Genomic DNA, 25,915 nt, shown 5'->3' with positions numbered 1-25,915 from the left:
CAGCGGTGAAGACCAGCATTTTTATTAATAAATGAAAGAGACACGTGGTAAGAGCAAGGGCGCTGTAGTATGGGCAGTCCCTGGGTGGAACGACCACGGGCCCTGTGCCCTTGAAGGCCTGGAACGCAAACTGGAGTGATGACGCCGATGAGACCGCCAGGGGAGAGCCCCATCCAAGACCCATCCTCGTCCTGAAGGTACCGTGAGTCCAGTCCCAGGGCCACTGGAGCAGGACTTGGGGAAACCAAGTCGTTGAAGGTAGCTGAGACTTTAGAAAGGCATGCAACAGCGATGTCTGTACCTTGGAAATATTTTATTGCTGGTCCAAATGTCCCAGGACATTTTAAATCAGAGGGAAAACATTGTGGGATCCAGATTCTCTGGACACTTAGATTCTGCCCCTTCCCCAGGGTTGTGGGAGAGGGGACCTGTCAGTAGGTCAGATCTAGGCTGGAAGGTTCCTGCCACGGCGAGTGCAGCTTAGCCATCTCTAGGAAGAAGGCAGCAAATAATTTGGATCCCTCTATGTAGTTCCACCTAACAAAGACGAAATAAAGAGAAACACTGTTATTCCCATTCCAACGACAAGAGGAAAAGGGGTCTACACTTTAAACGGAAAGACTTGATGTAAAATCCATCCAAAGCACGCAGCTTGTCAGGGGGCGACCGGCCTGGGGACCCTGGGGCACGTGCAGGCTGGCCCGGCAGTCCCGACCTGTTGATTTTCTCGTTCTGAGCGTGCTCGCCGTCGTCAGCAGCACCTAGCGGGAGCAGCAGCACACTCTTCTGGATGGTGTCCTGGAACGTCCTGGCAATGGGTATGGTGGACCCGTCCCGGATCACATCCGGCTCTGTCCCAAACACTGAAACACAGGAGGGGAAGCTGTCTGAATAAACTAACGACAAGACTGCCCCCAGTGATCTCCTCCAGCGTAGCGTTTGCTGGACCTTTCTTCCTCTTTTACTTTTTTAAATCATTAAATCTGATACCTGGGGTGGCAGGTAGCATCTTTTCTTGACTTCATGCAGTTTGTATGATAATATCAATAGAGTCAAGAAGAAAAGCATGGTTGCTTTCTTTACAATTACCTGCTTTAAAAAAATATTTTTTGAAAAAAATTTGTGTTTTGACCTAATTTTAATACTTACAGAAAAGTTGCAAAAATAGTACGGAGAGAGTTCCTGTATTTCCCTTCCTCTCCTAATGTTAACGTGCAATTACTGTGCAGTTATGAAGACCAGGGGAGTAACGCTGGAGTGGTATTAACTAGACCCAGGCCTGACAGGGACTTCACCACTCCTCCCCTTTGTCTGTAACGGGACTGAACCCAGAATCCCACACTGCACTTTGTCACTGATGCTGAGTCTCCTCCAGCCTGTGACAGGTCCCCAGTCTTTGACTTTCATCAGCTTGACCCTCCTGCAGAGGACTGAGCAGCTGTTTTGTAAAAGGTCCCTCAGTTTCAGTTTGTCTGATGTTTTCTCATGGCATCTTCAGCAGGTGTACAAGAGAGTGTACCCACTCTCATGGCTGCTTCATGAATTAAACATTGGGAAAGGGGGACTTGTTTGTTTTTGTTTGTAACCAGTATTCAAATAAATAGCTGCACTCAACTATCACCTGAATGTCTCAGAGTTTGTACTCAGCTTTCAAGGCATCCCACGAAGTAGTTTTAGTGGCCGTCCTAGGGTCTTCAGAGATGAGTTCAAACCTTCTAGGCTAGAGGACAAGTTGCTGGTGATTGAGTGGGAATGAAAAATGAAACAAAGATGCAAAGAACGTGCCAGGTCTTCTTTATCCACAGACCAAGGTGTGAATGTGAACAGAGACGATGGGCTTGGTCAGCAGAACTGGCTCCGCCCACGAGACCCACAGGTGCCCCTGCGCTCCTGCAGGGACGTCCGGCCTGGACGTGTCAGTCACACACCTCTCTTCAGCTGGCGTTGCTCACCTTCCCAGCTCGCCTTCTTCCTTCTTCACTCCCACATCTTACTGGCAACACGCTGCTACACCTGGGGGCAGTGGGCCTGGTGACGTAGAGGAGGACGGCTCTAAGTCTTGGACCTCTCCTCTAATTTTTAATGTCTGTGTCCCTTGTCCTGATGATCCGGATAGAGATGAATGCTCCGGGGAGGTCTGGGCCTCCAGTTCCAGCTCCGCCCATTGGTAATACAGCGCGTAGTCTATATAAACACCTGTCAGTGGTTTCCCATCTAGCTTCTGGAGAGACCCCCAAATTCCGCCTGCTTTTAAGAGAGCCCCCCGTTTTGCAACTGTTGGCAGTGTCCCACTCCTGCTGCAAAAAAGAGCGGGCATTCCATCTCCCTTGCCAGGCAGCACCAATCACGTGATCCTGTGCAGGACTTTGAAATACATGAAGTCAAAACAGGCACCCCAGAGGCAATCACAACTAAAGCTGTTCCCTACCTCTGGAGAAGCAGAGTGGCCTTGTGAAAAGACCACTAGTTTTAGAGTCAGAGGGGCCAGAATTAAGTCTCTTGTGTGTTTGGTAATTTTATACAATGAACTCATATCCAGGGAGCTCCCTCGGTGGAATCTCACATGGCCTGCCTTGGGGCTGTTGGCATCAGCCAGGCAGAAAAGAACTGGACCCACACCGTAGAAATGAAAGACCCAAACCCATGTCTAGATGGGTCTGTGCTTAAAGCTTCTCAGGGGAGATTCATCCAACACCCAAGCAGCAGTCAAGCAAGCTTACACACACGCACGCGCGCGCGCGCTCTGCCTCTGTAGTGGGTCTTGTTTTCTGCTCCCTGCTGGCCTGAGACCATCACCACCCAAAGAGCAAACGCCACTACATTTCAGCTCCTTCATTTTTAAATCCAGAGGATTTCCTTTACTTTCATGTAAGTTCAGCTGTGCCTGTAAAAGGATGATTTTCTATGCTGGCTGTCATTTCCACTGCTGACTGGGGGGACCACCACTCCCGTCAGCAGGTTACTCCATCTCTTCGAGCCTTAATTTGTGAGATGGGGGAGGCTGTCGGGAGGACTCGTGGGACCGTCGTGAGCTGAAGCCCTGCATGTAGTGATGCAGCCCACACAAAAAGGGGGTCAGCACTGAGGTGTAAACTTGCCTGCTTTTTCCACTGCCCCACCAGGCACCCCTCTTCGTCCCACGGTAAACTGGCAACTTGAAATATCTCAAGTCCAACCTGTTTTGATGGCTCTTTTTGCAGCAAGATACTGTTTATCTCCAACATCTGCAACCCACGGTTGGAGTCCCAGTGTCATAGAAACAGTCATCTGGTTGGAGCTGTTTCTTTTGGAGAATATATGGTCCAGGTGCTGCTTCACCTGAAAGGGAGGAGAAAATGGCAAGTTATTCTCTCGGACCATGAATACACAGTCGTCCTCCATCCAGAAACTGAATGAGATCTTAACCCAACAAATTCAAGTGTTGTGATTTTACCTTAGTTCTTCCAGGGGGACAGCGTGAGTGAGCAGTATCTCCAGGACCAGAGCTTCCCCAGTGGGAGGAACAGCAGCTCTCACCCTCTTCCATCCCCAGACCCTCCGACCCCAGCCCTGCCCCACCCCATCTCACCACAGCGTCCGTTAACATTTGGCTATTATGCATTTTGGTGATTAGGAAACACAATACAAATACAGTTTCTCCATTTGGTGGTCCCTCTTTTTGGACTCATAAGTACCTTAACGACCGTTTGGGGAACACCAGGCATTTGGAAACTTCCAAGAAGCGGGAGCAGGGAGCTGAGCTGGGAAGGAGCCTCGCTGCCAGTGTCCTTTTCTTGCCTTTGCTCTGTTTCAGCTGCAACTATGGAAATCCTCCGAGAAAAGCTCCACACTCTGAAATATTCTGCCCAATCTTTCCTTCAACAAATACTAATGACCCTTGTCATGTGGCAGTGACTGTTCAAGGCACTGGGGTCACGGCTGTGAGTGGACTTTGTGTGCTGTAGGGAGGGGGACAGTATGCCCCAAAGGGAGGGGGAGGGAGGGGTTGTACTCCAGGCTGTGATCAGCACCCAGCAGGCAATGGATGGGGGCCAGGGGCAGAGAGGCTCGGCTGCGGTGTTCCCTGCTCTCCTTTATTCAGAGTCCACTTCCTGTGAAACCGATGATGGGTGGATAATTCAGATGGATAACTCCCTCTGGATAATGTTTTCATTACAATGGCTGCTTTCTGAGTACAGATTTCAGACATCATGGACCAACTGATAACGGGGGCTGGAGATTTTTCCGGCTCAGTCCAGCTTCTCCATCGGTGTGTAAAACCAATCTTGCCTTTAGATCCATCAATTAATTTTTCAAAATTTCCCATCACTCCAACTCCAAATGGTTATTTATCTGACTACTGTAATTGCATATAATTGAGCAAACAGGTTTTTACTGAACAAAAATTATATCAGTTTCTTGCCATTTATTCCAATCTTTTGTATTGGAAAAAAAAAGACTGACACTTGAACACTAATGACTGAATGTATGCGGTGCTCAGAGATGGTGCTGCCGGGCAAAGAACCGTGCGCACTGGTTACCTGTTTTTCCACCACAGACGTATTCATGTGAGGGACCAGACGGATGGAAAATTTCCCTATAACTCGGCCAGGTATGACTGTTTTGGCTCCAGGCTTGTCAAACGCGCCCTCAACCCCATGAATCGAAAGAGATGGGTACCGCCACAGGTGCATTAGGAGTTCCTCCTAAATCGAGAGTTTAGGATGAACAGACACACATTACTGTGTATAAAACAGACCGACAACAAGGTCCTACTGCATAGCACAGGGAACTATGTTCAATTTCTTGTAATGAGCTGTAATGGAAAGAATCTGAAAAAAAATATATATATATGTATAGTTGTATATGTATAACTGAATTGCTTTGCTGTACACCTGAAACTAACATTGTAAACCAACTACACCTCAATAAAAAAAAAGAATTGAAAAAAACCTTACAACATCCAAAAAAGTTCCTCCTAAATTAAAATAAAATTGTTTTATTACATAAAAGAATGTTGAGTTAAAACTCAGTTGAGTTGTACTGCTGTGTCACCAGTTTCTGTAGCGCTCTGACGCTGTTCATGACAAGCTAATTATCACCCTACTTAGATAGGTCAGGACTAACAGCACAGGTGGACCTTCCCTCCAGACCCGAGACCCTCTGCTGCCTTCACCTGCCCAAGCCCCTCCCATGACAAGGGACCCTTGTCATCTGGGCTCTGAAGTTTGCAGTTAATGAATGGCAAAGGGGCCCTCTTCCAAAATTGGGGTTTGATCGTAAATTTCTATGCCCAGTCATTGCAATGATAACTTGTGTGCTAAATGCATTTTACTTTTCAGAAGCTTTCAAAGACCTCTACAGAAACAGTTTTCTCTTGCTGTGACCACCAAAGAGCTAGTCTGCAGGAAGAAACACGTTTCGTAATAACAACTCCCCCACTTCTGTTCAGCAGGATTGCTCCCTCTCCTGGCAGCTCCCCCAGGAACCAGCCATGGCCACCAAGCGGCACAGCAGGCAAGCCTTTTTTTAAAAAAAAAAAAAAAAGGAGGAGAAGGGAAAGAAAAAAAATTTAAATTTTCTAGTAACCAGTGCTTTTGGCTCTGGGTTTCCTTACTATACACTGAGACAGCAATGTAGCAATTTACAGATTAGCCCCTAAGTCTCTTGATTTTGTCTAGAAAAAAATGAACAATTATGGTTCTTGGAGCTGAAATAATCTCAGACAATTTATTCTCAGCCTTTCCCAGCTCACTGGCTGAGGGCCGGCGTGGGGTTGAGTCTCATGAACCGACTTGGAAAAGCATGGCTGTGATCTGAGTGACTGCCCTGTGATTAGGTGCCCGAGGCCAGCGCCAGGCGGACCCCAGAATGAAGACCGGATGATCTAGACCGGGAGAGGGGCCGTGAGAGGGAAGCCGGGCCTGAGCGCGCCGCCCGCAGCCCTGCGGGGGCGGGGCAGCACCGCGAGCTGGGCGCGGGAGGGCGCCGCCTGTCGTCATGCCTGCTCAGGCTGTCCCGCAGCCAGTGACCATACCTTGGTGTCAAACAGGAATTTCTTAACCCGGCTGCTGTTCTGGTACTCCTCCAGGTCCAGGTCAATGGCTTCGTACGTTCTTTTCTCCTCTTCTGTGAGAGGAGCCACGTGGTCATAGATTCCGGGGATCAGGATGCGGCCGGACGAGTCCACCAGGCTGCCTGCGAGACACGCGTGGGGCAGAGCCAGGTGGGAGTTAACAGGTGTGCCAAGTCCCGGCCCTGGAGCGGAACGCCGGTGACTCTCCGGGGGTGGCAGAGGGCCTGTGCCCGGCCCTGGCCCCCCCCGGCAGAACCACGTGGCAGCAGCACACATCCCAGAGGTGATGGTGGGAGGGCAGGAGGAGGTTCTTTATCGCCCACCTTGTCCCGGAGGGAGGAGAGCACGTGTCAAGTGTGGAGTGACTCTCCTGCATTACCTGCAAGTTCTCAGCTAAACCTTCTACATCGTAAACAAGGCTCTTTTGTTTTTGTTTTATCGTATCCTGAGTTAAAAAGTAATGTGTTCATTAGAAAAAATTTTAAATATATACGTCTACGTATATACGTGCATGCCCGAGAAACTGGGAGTCCTCATTCCTTCTCAACTTCTCTCCCCTACGCACCCCGCAGGAATACAATACATACTCAACTTTAATTAAAAGCACTGCAGCCTTAAGGTCTAGTCCGTGAGCTACACATCATGACTACGCACAAAGCCTTCGCAGGGACTAAGCAGATACACCAACCTGCCATTTGTGAAAGGGGTTTGGGATTAACAGGGATGAGTCAAAAAATCCGCAGTATCTAGAAGAGCAGACGTTGAGATTGAGGAAACACTGCTCACTATCTTGAGAAAGTACTTGCAAAGATCCAAAGCAGCCAGCAAGTAGACTAATAATAAAAATGACAGGAAATGTCTCCAGGGCAGCTAAATCCGCCCCCAGGCCATCCGGGGACTTTTATTCAAGTAAAGGCACTTCTTGAAAATTCGCACCACGTTCCTAGTGTGAGGAGAACCTGACGACGTCAGAAGGTTGCTGTGAAGCCCTGTATTTTCAGATCTTTCTGTGACGTCGGCAACTGCGACGCCCGGGCAGCGGGCTCGGAGGGAACCGGTGTACCACGCCTGGTTCCTGGGCACCTGCTGTGCTGCGGGCGCCACGCGAAGGCGGCACCTGACCCTGCAGAAGACCCCGCCTTCCCCTGCCAGGGCACGTCTCTGAGCACACAGGGTGAAGAACAAGTGTGACCCACCTGAGTGGCCCGACAGGTGGTTTGGCCTGTGTAGACACAAAGTAAACACCCACCAAAATCTACAGGCGTGCCAGACGCACGGCTTCCCAGCGCTTTGAGACGGTCACAGAAGGCAAAGCCCTGAGGTTTGAGGCTGTCAAGGCAGCAAAATGTGAAGAGAAGTCTTCCCCATTCTGGTTCTCAACCACATCCTCCGAGGTCCCCCTCCAGCTGCCCCGGGACCTCTCCCAGACCTCTAATTAATAAGATTACTACGATCCTGCCAGAAGCAGACAGGGACCCTCTTCACGGGCTGTGACGCAGACAGGAGCAGCAGGACGGACAATTCCATCGGCTCCCCGCTCCACGGCAGAACATCGTCATGGAGTCGGTACCCTTCCGGAAAAACACCTCAGGATGTACGTGATCGTTTCACCTGCTGCGCCCAGTGTTTCACAGCTCGGGAAACACCACCATGCAACTACCATTTAAGAACAAATATTCATTATAAAGAATATATAGTATATACTCATTGTAAACTCAAAACAGAACTATACCCACACTTCAGGGATGTGTGTGCTGTGCAGACGATTCTGCTCTGCACGTCCTGAGTCCATTTGTGGAAAACGAGTCCTTCCCCAGAGCGCCCCCGCCGCTTTCTCATTTTCCACCTGAAACACAGTCCTCCGAAGGTGACGTGATTGCGGCCGCCGCCGCCCCGACCCGGAGCCCAGCCTCAGGAAATGCACAGGAGGCGGAGGGCGCCGCCTGTGGGAACTGCCCACAGGAAACGTGACTCTTGATCCCCGGGAGTCTTCAGGGAATTTTAATTTATAATAATATTGGCTTATGAAAATGCCCTGGGCCCAGGGATCTTTTCTGCTTTAGGGCTTTTAGGAGACAGCAGGGAGGGGGAGATGTTTGCAAAGAGATGCAGCAGGAGTGAGAGCTCCCCTCACCCCACCGTCTCCTGCCTCCTCAACACACTGCATCTGAAGCCTCTTTAAAGACGGGGAACTTACTGATTTCCCTCTGTATCCTCCGGTGGAGACTCTCAAGCCTTTTAGGTGGTTGGCACTTGATAACCATTTGTAACCTATTAGTAATCATGGTGGTTATCAGGATGGTTCAGATAAGGAACTTGAAGAACAGAGAGTTTAGAAGCCTTAGCACAAGGTCACACAGCAGTGGGAGAGCTGCCACCCAGATTTCGGGTTCCTGACTGATGTGCAGGGCACCTGTCAGCCTGCAGGGGGAGGGCAGGACAGAGCTCCCAGGATGTTGTAACCTGCAGTGGCCCTGAGCAGGAGTGCGAGTCAAGGTGCTACACGGGTTCCTACACAACAGCCTGGCGGGACAGCCTGCACAATTCCTGCTTGTCTTCTGATCAGTGCTGAAGCTCAACCCTCATGTATTTGCACAAAGCAGATGAAAACCACATACAGGACACAATCCAGAATCACTCAGTTATGGATTGATGACTTGATTTGTTTCAAAATTCAAAGAAAGTGAAACCATGTGCTTTTCATTCTGTTCCTGACGCTGATCTGGCTTTTCCTAGCAGAGCCATATGCATGTGTGGGGTTGAATGGAGCTCTATGCTGGGTGAGACCACACAGTCCACCAACACGCCATGCAGCAGTCATGCTGGGGGGCGGGGGGCGGGCTGAAATCCACTCCTATGGACTGACGACGCCATTCCCAGGGAGGGTGAGCTAGAGATTATCTTATCTCCCCCCCCCCCAACCACAAAACATGTCAAGTTGCATACTATCTGAATTCTTCTGGAAACAATTTAAACCCTTTAAAGAAATATGGCTTGTTTTCTGTCTGACACTTTCAAGCATGGAAAATATTGTCCAAGAGTTGAATTTTAGGAAACTAGAAGTCTGTAGGAGAACAGATAGATGAGACAGGAAAGATAAATGGGTGGATGGATTTCCTTACGTAAGTCAGGCTGTGAAGGAACAAGAAGCTCCAGAAAAAAGACGACACTGATCACCCAGAAGCAACCTCCCCACAGGTCTCCCCTGGGCTGACTGCTCCCCTCCGAAGACAGCCCAGGCCCGGGGGATGCGAGCAGGCAGGGCCTGGGGAGAGCGGGGTCAACATTGGAAAAAGATTTTTGCTAATTGATCATACACACACACACACACACACACACACACACACGAGTTCTGCCTGCATCCACCCAGCCACTACTGGAGGTCAAGGGCAGGGGCAACGGGCAAGCTTCCTGGCATCTCTGCGCACCTGGGACCACAGGGACCTGGAGGAAGGAAGCCAGGAGGCATGGGCAGATTTGGCACCAACTCTGGATACTTCTCCAGAAGGGTCTGGATGCTACTGTCCTCGAGTATGGCCAGGTGTGTCACAGCATCCAGTAAAAGAAAAGGGGGTGAACAGAGGAAGGGTTTCCGTCCATGGAGAGCAATGCCGGGACTTAATGAGCCTAAGGAAGGTTCAGCCCGGGGGCGGGGGCGGGGGGAGCTCAGAACATGGTTTTTCCTCTACTCTGCCCTTATTTGGGGCTGGCCTGGGAACCGAGGGGAGAGAGGCACTGAGTCAAACAGAACCACTTCAGCAGATTCCTTGATGCTTAAAAAGCGACATGAAAAGGCACGTTACCAAGGAGAGCGACCAGGTCTGCCATGGGTTCGTTGAGGATCCCACCGAAGGTTCCCGAGTGAAAATCTTGATCCCTGCATTTCACCTGCAAGAAGGTAAAAGAGAAGACAGCTGCTCACGGCCGCGGCAGCTTTAGCGATGGCTTGCACCTGGCGGAAGACACGCCCCAGGTGCCCCTCAGGACTCAGGTGGGTCTCCTGACGACATCATTTCTATTTCTGTCACACACCTTGGAGTGGCTGCCCCTCCCAAGTCTTCATTTCCCACTGAACTCCCTGAAACCGACTTCAGCCCCCAGCCATCCCGACACGGCTGTATCCAAACCACCAGCCCCTTCCCGGCCAGACTGCTGGCGCCCGTGTGCTCGTCTCCCCCTGGTTTCACCCCAGCTCTTGCTTGGCCTTCCTTCAGAAAAGTTCTCCAAGAAACTTCCTTCCCTGTATTCTTGTCTTGGCTGCAGGACAATTCTATATATGTCTCCTCTAAGATGTGCTTTTCTGTCTTTTCATCCCACAGCTTAATCCTTGGATCATCCTTTATACACGGCGCTTCGAGACTCGCCTGACTTCACTTACTCCCTCCAAACCCTGAAACGTTCGCCCCCGTGGCACCTGCATCTCCAGGCAGCCAGCTCTGAGGGCAGAGGCGGTCCTGCACCGCCCGGAACCCAGCAGCAACATGTCTGGCCCACAGAACGGTTTTCCTGATGCAGGAGCATCTCCACTTTTCTATCTCACTTGATTCTCGCAGCCGCGGGGCAGTGGGGGGGCTCGTGTCACCACCGCCCCCACTGCTGTGAGGGAAAAACAGACAGAGCGGCTAAAGGCCAACGGTTACCGGGGAGGACTTTCTGGTTCTGAGCTGCGTGCTCCACCGCAGGCCGTCTGCAGTCACAGGGCAGGACAAGGACCTGAGGCTGACACCTGGGGTGGGGGGTGGGGGTGGGGCTCCCCTTACAGGTAAGGAAACAGGCTCAGAGCTGAAGGTGCCCGCACAAGGCCGCGCATCATATGAGCCAGAACTCGGTGCCGGCCTGTCCGTCCAAGACGCGCAGGCAGAGCAGGCAACGTGGGTCACAGCATCCCAGCCTGATGGGGCAGCCAGTCCCTTCCCCCAGCGCTGCCGCCCCTGCCCCCATGTTCCACAGCCGTAGTTCCTAAGTTTTTTGGTTTGTGCGTCACAAACCCCTCTGAATCTTCCAGAAGAATGCACAAAGCACATGCGTTCACAGTTGGGGGGGCTTCATGAACTCCCCCAGTCCCGAGACCCCGTGACGCCCTCGGCCCTGCACCCAGGTGGGCGTCTGCTCTCGGGAGAGCTCTCTCACCCCCAGTGAGACCCCAGCCCGGACCCTCACTCCACACGGAGGCTGTTTGCGAACACATACCTCCACGGAGAAGTAGCTGTTCCCTCGGGTGCCGTAAGTGAGCGCCGGCTTTGTCCGGCTGAGCCACAGGTTATCCGAAATCACGACATAGTCTACGCTGGAAAAGAACCCAGCCTTTTCTTTCTGGACAAGTTCCTCCAGGGCAAGGGAGCCGGCCTCTTCCATCCCTTCAATGACGAATTTGATGTTCACAGGGAGATCCTGGGTTAACAACGGAGCCAACCATTCCATCAAAAAAAGTGGACAACTTGCCCTTTGACCTTTGAAGATCCAGGATTAGGTTGTATGTAACATAAACACGTTAAATTATTACGTACACTCCCATCAGCTCTGTTTACAGTGAAGGAGTTTTAAGCAAGGTTGTGAAAGACAATTCAAGGTAATGGCAGTGACCCATCAATTTAATCAATTTAATGCTGATAAAGGATCTAGGGAGGGAATTCCTAAAGAAAAGCAGGGTCCACAGGACAGAGTTCCGTTCAGCCCCTGCAGAGGCCCTCTGCCCCTTTTCCCCAAAAGGAATTTTTCTAGAAAGGTTACTCAATTACAAATCTCTTTTCTGCCCTCATAATTCTGAGCATGATAAATGAGAACTCTTTTCCTTTGAAAGGCTGTCTAATGTTTAAGCCTCAGGATAATTTTTATTTCAAGTATCTGTTATTTTTCAGCTATGAGTTCAATCTGCCTTTTAACTTATTCAAAGGCTTTGATCTCGCAGCAAAATGGAACTGGAGTTTTTCTCTAGTTAATATTAGGGCACTGAATAGCTCCTTTAAAATTTTTACAATGTGCCTTTCCCCCGTTTGGTTTTGATCTTCTATCTTTATAATTTATAACTTCATATCTTGTGAGCCACACGAAGAAGTGAGGTCGATGGCTTTTCCCGGAGCATGAGGCGTGTGAGGGGACGTGGGGGGGGGGCCCTAAAAATGATTCTGTGCAGACAAGGCAGCACAAACATACTAATTAGTTCTAATGAGTGGGACTGACTTGCTCAGATTAGCAAAGGCAGGATGAGTGGAGGATTATGCACTAGAAGTGACCTTCCGGCATTCAGTTAGTTACAGGCATTTGGGGATAATGATTTGTTCAATGTATTCCTCGAATACATTTCTGTGTGTCTCAGGAAGTTAAGCTAAAGTTCTGAGATCGTAATATTTGAAAGCTCCTTATTAACATTTAACTAGAACACAATTGCTGAGAAGTAGTTGGAAAGCCTAAGAAGTTTCTGGCAAACCATGATGAACAAAAGACAAGCCGAGAGCTGCTCAGCATTGCAGGGGGATGGTGGGCGGGGGGGGGGCAGGCCTGGGTCTTGGTCTCTGCTCTGTCCCTCAACACCCAAGGGGCCCCAGGACCTGCCATTTCACCTCTTGGGAGCCCACCACTCTGTCTGTTCGAGATGCGTGTTAATATTTGATAATCCAGTGAGTCCACGTATGTTTAAGAGAGGATGGGAGGGCAGGAGGGAACAGGAAAGAAACCAGGGTTTATAAAGGGCCCAGGGCTCGCAGGCCCCCGAGGCCCCGAAGTTACTCATGTAACTTCGCCTGCTCCACTCAGCAGGCCTGGAGGGAGAAAGGATACTCCCAGCTCACAGATGGGGGTGTGAGGCCCGGGGAGATGAAATGATTTGTCTAAGAGCAGTGAATAGTTCTTATGTCTTGTTTGTGAGTATGGAAGCTTCAGAGTTGAAACTTGAAAAACAAAGCAGATTTTGACCTGTCTATAGGAACTTTCTTATAAATACCGCTTTTCTCTTCCTAAGAAAGGAGGACAGAAAACGAGAGAGACAGACAAGGAAGGAGTCAGTGAGGGAAGGAGGGAGGAAGGAGAAAGAAAGAGAAGAGAGAGAGTCAAGGAGAGAGAGACCAAGGCCGAGGGCTTATTTAGGGGAGCCCCATGGACCAGAGGACGACTCTGCAGTGGTCAACACGGCCCGGCCAGAAGCACGCCCTGACTCATTGGGCTTGTCTTCCTCAGAGAGATAAAGCAGTTAAGTGGAGAGCAGTCAAACCCCTCTTCTGCTTGCATCTCAGAAGATTAAGTCAGCAAAGAGAAGACCTTAACATCTGATGAAATTGCTTCCATTAGCCTCCCCCCCAAAAAACAACAACAACAACAGCAAAAACCCAGGACTTGCTGGATCAACAGGGTCTCGGAGAAGCACCGTCGGAGATCTAAGCCCGGGGCAGAGCTGGGCCGCCCCACGTGGCCTCGTGTTTCTCCTGCGGGGACAGCAGACTGGCCCCCACTCTACAGTCGTTCCTGAGCAGGCTAGATGGGGACCAGCACAGCCGACCCAACCTCCTAGTCCTCTGTCCTGGAAGGGGAGCCGCTGCGGACCAGGGGTGTGGATGGCGGGTGAGGGTTTGCTCTGTGGCTGCTGGGACTCCCCTTTCTGTCCACAAACCCAACAAATTTCCAGTGTCCCAAAGTGCTTACTTCAGTTCAGCCATGTGAGTAAGACGAGGGAAAGGCAGGCAGGCAGGCTGCACATTTGTAAGGTTACCCCACAAACACCCCAGGTCACAGGGTTCCATGGAGCCCAGACGGGGACGGGCCGCGTTTCCTTCTTGGGATGTCCCAGCGCCCGCAGAGCCAGCACGAGCCTCCTTCTCACTGTAATACCGCAGTGAGCGGCGTTTACATTCGCTGCATCTGAACGTCTGGGTAAAACACCAATCCTGTGACTTAAACAGTGCTGACGTCAGCCTTCCCCTTCCAAACTGCACTTTGAGGAACATTTGACAATGGACACCCCTAAGCTGGGTCTCAGCAAAAGAGAAGCTCTGGCTCAAAGGGCCCTGAGGGAACTTCTAGACCATCGAGGCCATCTCAGGGGGCCCCAGGAGACCCCAGGGCAATGGAGCAGGTCCAGTGTGAGCTCAGGAACAGGACCAACATCCTCCAGGCCAGGACCATGGAGACCTGACCTTCCAGCCCCAGGACCCCTCCCTGTGCACCACCATCACCATCACCACCATCACCACCATCACCATCATCACCACCGTCATCACCACCATCATCACCATCATCACCATCACCACCATCATCTCCATCATCATCACCACCATCACCACCATCATCACCATTGTCATCACCATCATCACCATCACCACCATCATCTCCATCATCATCACCACCATCACCACCATCATCACCATTGTCATCACCATCATCACCATCACCACCATCATCTCCATCATCATCACCACCATCACCACCATCATCACCATCACCATCATCACAACCATCATCGTCATCTCCATCACCACCATCATCACCATCACCATCATCACAACCATCATCGTCATCACCGTCATCACCACCATCACCACCACCATCACCGTTATCATCTTTGTTCCGAAGCACAGCTGGCACCCACCTCGTCCAGGGCTCTGAATGTGCTCACGGCATTGATCCACGCTAAAACAGGGCCTTTGTTGTCTGTCGTTCCTCGGCCATAAAGTTTTCCTTTAAAAATGGGGGAAGAATTTTTCAGAAAAGTCTGCCAAGGAGCATAACTCAAAAACAGGTAGTTTTATGGGGAATCATTTAAATGGTGCTATTTTTCCAGGCACAAATCTTGCTCTGAAATCACAAAGTATTATTTATTATGTACAGAGCGCCAGCAGCTAGTCAGATGAGCTAGTTTGAAATGTACAGATCCATCTGGCCTTCATAGTAATCAGCTATTTTATCCAAGTTCATTGAAAAAGATTGGAGGATCTGTTGTGGAATGTCCTATCACATAGCCTCACACTTTGAGATTTTACAATTAGCAGAAGAATGAAAAAAGGGTATGTGTGTCTCCATTAACCTTTCTTCTTCTTGTCTTTATAAAATATAATTACATTTGGTGTTTTTTAAAAAGGCAAATGTGTGACCTACACAACTGTTTTCCTTGAAACCCAAGAGCTCCCACCCTGGGGACTTAATTCACCCAGGGGCACAAAGGTTCATAGTTTCTTTCACAAATGAAAGAAAACTAGCTTAATTGAATAGACCACGAGGACAGCGTGTTCCTAACAGCAACAGTTAAGACTTGGGTCCAGGGTGGAGGCACGTCTCAAATTCGGAAGCCTGGAGGGCAGAACTTCACCCACAGAGGAACCAGCACGAGGTGTCACTGACCGTCCACTTCCGTCAGCGTGTAAGGGTCCGTGAGCCACCCGTCTTCCCGTCTGGCTGGCTGCACGTCCAAGTGGCCGTAGAAGCACACAGTGGGTTTCTTGGGATCGTTCCCCAGTTCAGCCAGGATGATGGGAGGTACTGGGAGGGTCTGACCGTCAGGCAGCTGCAGAAGGAAAACGGATTACATTAAAACCAAAAAAATCCATTTAGCTCTTCCAGAAAATCCAAAGCCATGACATTGGGGTCTGTTTCTATCCCTGGGTCCTTGGAGAACCCACATAACTTTTCTGATCATCACTTTCTCCAGCTCTAAAATGGGTCCCATGAGAGATTTTCAATTGGACAACTAGAAATGAAGTACTTCCTTAGATACACACGGACAAGGAGTGGACTTAATTGAACGTGCTCCTCAGTACGACTCACAGCCAACTAGCTTCAACAGGTGGACACAGTCCTGGAAAACGCAGACTATTCCGACTTGTCAGCCCTCAGCAGGCAAAGCCAGGAGGTTGGACTAAAGATCCACTTGCTCCCGAGGGACAGCAATAAGCCTGGACGCTGGTGAGGGGCTGGGTCCGCTGAGAAGAAGGCATTTGAATTTAAGGGAAAGGGCCATTTGGGAGAAATCTGAAGCACGTGGGAGGATGTGACTAGCACAGGTGGGGGGGATTCACGAAGCACCCCGCTCCCCCCAGCCCCGACGCGATTAAGAAGTCAACGCTACAGTCTCCTTTGGGATGGAGAGGAATTTGTCACCCTTGCTGGGAAGCAGGATTACAGGGGCATTTTGGCCAAGCATCAGGGCAACCTCCTGTCTCGCCACCACGCAGGGAAGCGCGGTCCAAGCCCAGGGAGTGCGGCCCGGAGGCGGGAGGGGCCGGCAGACCTGCTGAGAGCTCGTGTCCACGGAGTCCACGCTGGCTCCCAGGCGCCACAGCTGGTCCGCAGCCAGGGCCACCATCCTGAGGAGCTCCCGTCGGAAGTGGGGCACCGGCTGAACTGAGTCGCTCTCAATTGCCACCCACTCCTTAAGTGTCTGGGAGGAGAGGCGGCAAGGTGGTTAGCACGGTGTGGGGGTATCCGCATCCACCCTGGTGGGGGCACACCTCACCATGTCACCAGCACCCTTTGTTGGACACGGAGACTGAGGTGGCAAACGTGACATTCCGAGTACTTGGCGGACGAGCTGGAGGTGTCATCAAGAGCCCAGAGGCCAAGGACTCTGGTTAGTGAAGGACAGGGTGGGACAGCTGGTGGAAGGCTGCCCCCTGAAACCTGGGGCTGTGGCCCTCGACCCCACCAGGCTCACACAGAAGGGCCCGTCCCGACCACCCTCTCTGGTTTCTGAGACCTGAGAGCAAGCTGGCCACCCCCCGGGGCCCTAGCTTCCCACAAGTGCCCTTGCAGGTCACTCTGACTCAAGCCCAAGGTGGCCTCAGCCGGCTGCAGGCCCCCCCAGGCGCCCTGTGCATTTCCATTTTGTGGTCCGCCCCCCTCACTGCACCTGCGGGATCCAGGAGGCAGTGCAACCCCGGGCTTAAACTCAGGGCTGGGCAGGCAGACTGAGTTCTTAGTCTGGTTACATTACAGGTTGGTGACTCTGAGTATGTCCCTCGAGTCTCTCAGCCTCAGGCTTCTCAGCTGTACAAGGAGAGTGACGGCCCCCAGCCGCAGACGCTGGTGAGTGATGCTGAGGCCCGGCAGCAGATGTGTATTTTGGTCTTTCGCCCCAGCTCTTGGCCGGAGCTCCTAAAATGTTTATAATTTCCTAAGCGATAAGGTGCTCAGAGCATCTCATGTCCTAACATTTGGTCTCTGACCCCAGTTCCTGACACAGAGTTCCAGATGCCCTTGGCGTTTCCTGGGTGAAAGGAGAGGGTTTCTGTTCCAGCGAGGGAACCTGGATGGGCTCCCTAGGGGGGCTCGTCACCAGAGAGACCAAGCCATCATTAGAAGCGGGAACTTTCAGTCCCAGCCCCCAGCCTCCGGGGAGGGGAGACGGACTAGAGGTTGAGTTAAGAATGGCTGAGGCCTCCGCACCTCATACTGGGTTGCGGGAGCCTCTGGGCTGGTGAGGCCCCCCGGGGCTGGGCCGGGAGAGTGGGCACCCCCACCCCCAGGACAGAAGCTCCTGCCTCGGGCAAATGGACGTAAGCATCTCCCTGAGTTCCGCGAGCTGTTCTGGCAGATGAACCTGAGCAGGGCTTACGAGAGCCCCTGATTTGCAGCTGAGGTGGGCAGAAGTGTGGGCGGCCTGGGGACCCGCTGCTTGTGGTTGGGTCTGCAGTCGGCGTGGGGTGAGGGTGCGGCTGACTCCAGGGAGACAGAGTCAGAAGGGAGTCAGAACGCAGAATGCCCAGGCGGGGTCCACAGGGAGCCGGAGAACTGCTCGTTGTGCGGAAAACCCACACCCCTGGTCATAGGAGCCAGCGGAGCCGCAGAGGAGGCACGGCTTCCCTCCGTGAGGGTGGGATGAGAGGAAGTGCAGGAGGTCCAGCCCGGGGCCTCGCCCTGGCGGGTGTCTGATAAAGGCCAGCGAATATGGAACGATGAGTAGTAATCTTCCCAGCCTGGGGCCCTCCTTAGCCGCTTGGATAGGGATCGCCATAGTTTTTATTAAAAAACACACGTGTCACCTCGGACTCTACTTCCAGCTGAGTCTGATTCCTGTCCTGGTTGTAGCACTTTGATTTTGATTATAAAGAAGTGTAAAGGGGGAGGGTGTAGCTCAGTGGCAGAGCGCATGCCTAGCATGCACAAGGTCCTGGAGTCAATCCCCAGTCCCTCCAGTAAATAAATAAATTATTTAATTTATTTAGTTAATAAATAAATAAATAAATTACTTCCCCCCCAAAAAAATTTTAAAAGACAATACAAAAAAATTGTATTTAACCTTAAGGAGTCTTGTGTTTTTACATTTTTTAAACTAGAATTTATAGGGTGAATGCTGCCAAGTTATCACTAAATTTGATGGATTGGGTGGATCTGAGCAAGCTGCAGAGAGGAAGGTTTTGGCTGGGAGGCCCAGACCGGCACAAGCTCCCATCACACACTTTTTCTCTCCCCCCTACAAACTGCAACCTACCTGGCAGCCCCAGCCAGGTTTCGAAAGCCCACGAGGCATTTACATCAAGTCAGCATCCCCCATGAGGAAGGATCCCATGAAGGTCCACCTTAGGAACAGCAGCCTGAACTTTGTGCTTCTGCACGAACCACGGGGCTTTCACGCCTACTTGCGCGGCATTCCTAATATCGGTCAGTTGATCCAAGAAACATACACTGAACACACATCCTGTGCCGGACACGGTGTGAAGGACTGGAGGTCCAGAGTCAGTGGGACCTTAGGGAGGTCCTGGGCGGTGATGGCCAACGGATGGAGGAGAGGGACCTACCAGTTGAGGCGGCAGGTAGAACACTCCCCACTCCTTTCTGCCCCCACCCCCCAAATGCCCAGACTGCGTGCAGATCACACGTGGTGAGTAAGGATGAAGAAGCAGAGAAGCATACAGGAGGTGAAGGACATATTGCACACAGGCTACAAAATGAGCAGCGTTGATACCGGACTTGGCGGAACTCTGGACCTGAAGCGCGCGGCAGCAGGTGGAACCACTCCGGATGTAACGGGAGGCTGTGTCTCAGCCAGGTCTGCAGGTGGAGAGAGCCCCCGCCAGGGCCCCTCTGAATGGGAGGCTGGGCCATGTGATGGTGGGTCCAGAGCAAAGGTGAGCTCAGCGGAGCTGGTTGGTCATCGCTAAACAGGCATGCCTACACCAACTGTGCCAGGCCTGCCCTCCTTAGGAGGACTGGCCGGGAGGGATCGCTTACCTAAACCTAACCGATCCTTACTATTTTAATTCAACGAGGAGTCACAGGCGTTTACATGGAATTAAGTTGTCAGGCAAAAAAAAAAAAAAAAAAAAAAACCCACATCTCCCAGAAAATAACCATCCTCCCAGGTTCCCGAAGAGCCACCCAAGTGTTCTGTGTGTGTGGAGTCTCTTACCTGCACAAACTCGTCCTGATGGAGATCGATGTACCGGAAGACCCTCTCCAACAGCCCGGTGGGCGGCGAGGACGGTGCGAACATGCCTCCGTCCAGCAGCAGCAGGAAAGCAAGCAGAGATGACGCCTGTTGGCGGGCGACAAGGGCAACTTAAAATAAGGATCAGGTTCTGGACTTTCAACCCTTCAAATAGTTCAAGAAAGTTAATGTTATCCAACACAGCTGCTGCCAGGCTTTTGAACTAAAATAACACAAAGTAGTAGAATGAGAAATATATTCTTTCCCTCTATCTTTACCCAAACACTTCATCTGCGATGCTGAAGAACATTAATAAGACAGAAACCAAGTTAACAAGCTTGCCTTTGAACAAAGTTCTGCAGGTTTTTCCTGTGACACAATCTCTCCTATAAAGCGAAGTCGGCGCCCTGCACCAGGTGTTAATGAGTTGGGGGTTCTTTTTAGGTGATGAGAATGCACTAGGGTTGACTGTGGCCGTGACTGCGATTCAACTAAAAATCATTGAATTGCACACTTCTGGTGGGTGGATTGTAAAGGAAAGTGAATTGTACTGCAGTTCAGTTGTTATAAAAAATAACCATCAGAAACATAAGCACTCGTCCAACAATATAAACATACCACTAAGTGTGAGAAAGGTCCATAAAGGAAGCTAAGTTGTGGGTAAAAGCAGGGTCCACGTGAGCCATGCTCTTTCGTGGATGGATGAAGCACAGCGTCCAGCAGGTGGCGCCTGTGAGCTGTTCAGCATCTCCCTCGGCCTCCTCCACTGCTTCCAAGCTCGGCTTGGGACAGGAGTGAGGCGGGATCCAGCTGAGCTGGGTCTGGCAGAGCCGAGAGCTGGGGACCCAGTGAACCAGGGGGAAATGTCCCCAGCAGACCCATGGCGGCAGGACAGTGAGGCTCTTGGAAGTGGAACAGGTTATTTGCAGCCGATCCATCTAAATTAATATTTGAACTGTATTTTAATTCATTCAGTTTCCATTAAAAATTATTTGGTGCTCTTCTCCACTGAGATTAAAAAAAGAAACTTTGAAGAAGAAAAGGAAGCCACAGGAGAGAAAGGAGAACAGTGACTGTGAGGACAGAGAGTAATTGGGGTTTCGGGAACTCCCTTCCTGGGGCGGGGATCCTGAGGACAGAGCTTCCTTCGGGGTTGTTTCTGGAGCTGTGGCCCTGACCACAGGGCCTGCACCACCGCACCTCTCAGCCCCGGGGCCCTTCCTGCCCATCTCCCTTCCTATCTGCAGATGGAGCACTGTTGTCCACACTGTTAGGCCCGCAGAGACCGACTGTGGGCGCTAATCCTGCCTTTAAGACCTCGGGTGGGACCCCTGGGCTGCATCTGAGTCTCCAGTGTTCCTCACCTTTCTATCTTCTTGTGTTACAGTCACGCTCGACCTGAACGAATCACTCAGCAAAACCTCGGGGATTTAGAAAGGGTGTTTGTGGCTTGGCCTTCCCAGGAGGAGCAGTTGCTGGAGGAGGCAGGGTGAAGATGAGGGTCAGGGGCAGAGCCGGGAGCCTGGGTCTTATTGTCTTCTTGGCGGGGCAGGTGGCCCAGCCCTGGGACCTCACGCAGGAAACCCTGCTTGCTCCAAAGGCTCCTGTTCATTCCAGAGGCTTGTTCTTAGGTCGGGGACAGAAGTTCCAGGTGCCCCTGTGCTGAGTCTTATTCAAATACTTTAAGACTTCTCAAAGCCACGTCCCCACCTCTGTGGTGGGACCATCCCCCACTCTGTCATCTGAGCTTCGCTTCCTCAAAGCCTCGCCCCCACAGGACGCAGGTCCTACTCACTGTCCCCTCCCCTCTCTCCCAGCTCCAGCCGACGATGGGGGGAAGTTCCATGGTCTGTGTGCTTAGCTGACAGCAGCCCTGAAGTCCCCAGGGGCTGCCTTAACCAGTGACACTTCTGTCTCCTGTCACAAAAACAGCAGGCACCTCAAACGGAGGCTGGGATGGGTGAGCTGTTGCTAAAACCACTCCTGCCCCGTTTGCTGTTGCTAGTCTCTGAGGTTGCATGGAATAAAGAAGAGAAAACAAAAGCGTTCTCACCTCCCACCTGACGCAGCCTGAGGGTGGCCGAGGGTGGCTGCCCTGTGCACACAGGGCCCATCAGCCACACCCTCTTCCGCTTGTAAGAACCTTGAGTGTGGGGGCCAACCTGGATGCCAGGAGTTCTACTTACCAAGTCACCCAGAGCCCCGTGCGACTGCTTTACGGAGGTCGCTCTGCCCGTGTCTGCTTTGATGAATTTTATAATACAGGAAAAATGCTCTATTAGGCCAATAGTTGATCTCACCATGAAAGGATTAAAAGTAAAAATCTCAAATCAAGAAACAGGCTTTTCTGGATGGTGTTAATTCCCCTGCAAGCGCTGAACTCAGCCAAGTGAATTTCCTGCAGAGATGAGCGAAGTGGGGCTGAGTCCCTGGAGGGCCAGCCGGTGAGGGCGTGGCTCTCAGAGGGGAGCCTGGATACACTCCAGGGTGAAGAAAGCCGTTTCAAGGCGCGGCATTCCCGAGAAAGTCCCAGGGACTGCTGGGTTCTCCACCCTCCTCGAGTCTCTCTTAATTAGGTCTTTGATTACTTAAGAAAACTGAGTCTTCTCAATATTAAAAGAACCAAAGTCTTTTTACAGCTGTAACTTTCTGCACATGCCTTTGAAATCTTTTAATTGTCACTCTGGTTATAGAGCTAAGTATTTTTGCAAACTTCTCAAAGTCAGATTTCAAATAAAGTCTTTCTGACCTGGAACCAATTTTGTGGTATTTCCAGAGGGCCCCGGAACATATCAAAGATTTGCTCCCTCTCCTTATACAAATAGTGCTATGGAAATAATTAGGCTTATTTCATGTGTTAAATTACATGAGGCATTGCCAAAGCAGTGATGTTTAACCTTTCTGTAGGTCACATTTGTATGTGTATATGTTACTAGTAAGTATTTCAAAAGTTGCATAAAATTCCTAGAAACCTGTCAAAGTCCTTATTGTCCATGTAATCCATAACTCTGATTTTTACCTTAAAAATTTTTTTAAAGTTGTATGCCTCAGAAATAACCAAATTTCCTTTTCAACTGAGTCATTTTTATGCATGTCCTTTATTTATTTGGTGGGGGGAGGTAATTAGGTTTATTTGTTTATTTATTCTTAGGGGAGGCACTGGGGATTGAACCCAGGACCTCATGCACGCTAAACATGTGCTCTAACCACTTGAGCTATACCCTCCCCTCCTCAACTGGGTCATTTTTAAAAATGAGCTCTCACCATATCTTTAATCATGGCTATTAAATGTCTTTTGTCATTCACAAAATATTATTGCTTTATTCTGATTCTTCTCTGAAAACATTTATAATCAGCCGCAGACAAGAATGCTCCATAATGACATCATTTGGACAATTTTTAGACCATGCCACTGGACTGAGGATTTCTAAAACTAATGAACATGCTGGTGGTTTCACAGAACTTCTAACCCAAGATTAAGCAAAACAAAAATCATTAAATGAGACTGAGTGAAATGATGAGAATGATTATCATTCTTAGGAGTTTTTGTTAGAAATACTATCGATTCTTTAATGTTGTATTTCTAGATTTAAGGGACTCTTTTTCTCCCTTAAGCTATCTGTAACTTACAGTAATCTGACAAATTGTATCTTTGTCAACAGAACTGAACATTTATGTTTTTCTCCTTCCTACCTCCAGAATTTATAAACTCTAATTGACTGCTCTTATTTTCATGACAATTTAATTCATACACACACACACGTTTAAGTTAAAGAAGAATCTATTCTCCATATAACAGGAGAAAATTAAAAACACTGGTTTATTACCAAGGCCTTCACTGAAATGCCATGTTTGAAAATGATGTGCAAAGAATCCATGTGGCCAGAAGTATTAAGGAACTAAAATTGACCTTATTGTACCCTGAAAAAAACAGACTGGTGCCTTGCTTACAGAGTTCCCACCTTACAGGTGAGTATGGAAGGGCACTTTCTGGCAGACCCAGGAATCTTTAGATACACTGGGGGCCTCAGAAAAGAGGAATTCACCCAAATCTTAGGTACTGCAGGTGAAGTCTGATGGCGAGTGTTTGGCTTGGCTTCCTAGCCTTGAGAAGCTTTTACAAGTCAATCTGAGATTCTTTGTTGAAAGTTCCAGTAAAGCACACTTAAGAGCCTAGATGATCAATCCATACTCTGGCTGCATGTACGTAAATAATCAGGCCAAGTGTAATAAGACTAGACTTATAAACAAATTGGTCTTACTGTGATTATATTTGATAGTGATTGTAGACAGAAAATTATGTTTCAGTAAAAAACTGTAGCGCATCCATTATCCGATCCAAACCCTATTCACTGTCTTTGAGGTTTTGTTATCCACCTGCAAATTGGATTGGATCCTGAATTCTTCTAGTTTCCTCTAATATCGGTCTATAACTCTCTAAACTAACATTTCCAATTATCTCCTACCCTTCTACCTTGGAGGCACCAGGAGAACTAAAAGCGTCCTTTTCCCGAAGCCCTACAAACTGAAGCTGCATCACTTGCTATAAACTTCAGAGAAACCACCAGGGTGGAGCACGTCTGGACCACTCTCTGGCAGTCTGCTGGGTGGGCCACTCAGAAAATTCACCAGGACACCCAACGCCATCACCAGAGTCATTCAAGCTAAAACCAGAAAATCTGTCAGAACTGCCCTCACTCCACCATCTGAGTCCTCTGGACTCAAAATGGAATTGTAGTTTGTTCTAATCATTAACCTTTCTTTTTGTTTCCGTAGAAACGCTTCCTATTAAATGCCTCACTGCTTGCACCACAGGGAGCCCTAAGTGAGACACAGGTAGAGTTGTCGTTGCTTAGGGACAGGGCAGGGTAAGGCAATAGGGGAGTAACCGCTAAGGGGCACGGGGCTTCTTTCCGAGGAGATGAAAATATCCTAAAATACACTATGGTGATCGCCACATATTTCTGCGAATACTAAAAAATCACTGAATTACATGCTTTAAAAATGCAAATTCCTCAAAACCATTCACACCAATGTTCTGGGAAGGGGGAGGAGCGGAGTTCAGAGTTTAGTGAGAAAGGCAACAAGTTGTACCTGGATGTGCAGAGTTCTCCACACCACCCTCTGGGTGGTACCTTACGTTCAGCAGCTAGAAGCTCTGCTCAGATAAGAACGTTGCTTTTCATGGGAAGAGAAAGCGAGCACGGCGAAGTGTGCTGTTGAACGTCTGGTTCACGCCGTCTGCCGGGGCCTTGCGTCCACACCCCAGACCCCAGCGCTCACTGAGCGGAAATGCGTCCCAGGCACGTAGGACGCGCTGGGAAAGAACGCTGTTTCATTATCTGCTGGAACGTGCAGCCGCCCAAAGCGGACTGATAAGGTACTTTCAAATGCCACATGGCTCGGGCTGAGACGGGGAGCCTCTGAGAACACTTCTAAGCACGGGCAGGGACCTGCTCTGTTCACCTGGTCCACCAGCGCGGCACGGAAGGCCGTGCTCTGCTCCCCTAGACTCTGGACGGCCGAGGGTCTACTCACCATCCTTCCTAGTTTGGGATCCACTGGGCTGCAGTTCTGGGGCCTCCAGCAACTTCCCTGGACCTCAAAGGAAAGTGGAAGAGGCTGTCTCACCGAGGCCCTCGGCTAGTCACACTAGACATCCCTCTGCAGGGTGCTTGTCTGCGTCCTCCCCACTCCCCAATACCGCCCCCTCAAAGGACAGCAAGTCTGGAATAGTGGACCCATTCACGTCTGGAAAACAAAGATGCTTCAGAGATATTCATTCAATTTGACAGCAGAGGAAGAAACAATGTGTCTCGTGTGCAGATACGGGATGAGGTAGTGGCCCGGAAGTCATCTGATGTTACTGAAGGCCAACAGGACCAGCTTAGGCTGTGTGACCACCCAGGCGCTTTGCCAGGCGTGTGTGGAGGGTGTCACCTTTGAGAGGGAGCAGGTGCACATGCCTGGGGCCAGCAGACCTGAGAGAAGTGACATGAACATGTCCTGTTACCTTTGGCAGCTGACGGGCCCCTGCTGTAGCTGGGACCCTCATGTGAGAGAACGTGGCGGCGTTACAGGCTGGGTGTCGGTTTGCTCCAGCTGCCAAAGACTGGGTGGCTTAAACAACAGGAATCCATTCTCCACGCCTTGGGGTTGGAAGCCCAAGGTCAAGATGTTGGCAGGGTTGGTTCCTTCCTAAGGGCTTGGGGGAGAACCCCTCTCAGCTGCCGGCACTCTTCCACGTTCCTTGTCTTGCAGATGCCTGGCTCGACCTCTGCCTTCACCTTCTAGTGGCCTCTCCTTGTCCAAACTGCCCCCTTCCTAAGGACACTGGTCACAGTGGATTAGGGCCCACCCACATGATCTCTTTTAAACTTGATTACCTCTGCAAAGAACCCATTTCCAAATCTGGTCACATCCTCAGGTACCAGGAATGGGCTTAACACATGAATTTTGAGGGGGCTCGATTCAACCCGTAACAGGTGGTGAGTCTCCAAGTCACCTAGGGA

At 50.4% G+C, this 25,915-nt stretch overlaps 1 protein-coding gene across 3 annotated transcripts; it reads right to left on the bottom strand.

Moving 5' to 3' along the window:
• CNDP1 (carnosine dipeptidase 1) lies at positions 1-24,964 on the bottom strand. 3 transcript variants are annotated; one of them, XM_074355231.1, is made up of 12 exons: positions 24,942-24,964; positions 19,386-19,511; positions 16,269-16,418; positions 15,383-15,545; positions 14,634-14,722; positions 11,246-11,446; positions 9,859-9,943; positions 6,017-6,177; positions 4,521-4,685; positions 3,177-3,318; positions 716-863; positions 1-537 (listed from the first exon to the last, which is right to left on the bottom strand). In XM_074355231.1, exons 1-12 carry the CDS (start codon positions 24,942-24,944, stop codon positions 432-434), a joined length of 1,539 nt encoding a protein of 512 aa, XP_074211332.1. In that variant the 5' UTR covers positions 24,945-24,964; the 3' UTR covers positions 1-431. The 3 variants fall into 3 exon arrangements, with proteins under 3 accessions (XP_074211332.1, XP_074211333.1, XP_010970079.2); XM_074355232.1 differs by lacking the exon at positions 24,942-24,964 and adding an exon at positions 24,498-24,691; XM_010971777.3 differs by lacking the exon at positions 24,942-24,964 and adding an exon at positions 21,590-21,834.
• Between the last annotated feature and the right edge of the window lie 951 nt (positions 24,965-25,915).

This window comes from Camelus bactrianus, chromosome 30 (assembly GCF_048773025.1).
Source record: "Camelus bactrianus isolate YW-2024 breed Bactrian camel chromosome 30, ASM4877302v1, whole genome shotgun sequence".
Lineage (NCBI taxonomy): Eukaryota > Metazoa > Chordata > Mammalia > Artiodactyla > Camelidae > Camelus > Camelus bactrianus.
This window is presented reverse-complemented; position numbering and strand designations above follow the sequence as displayed.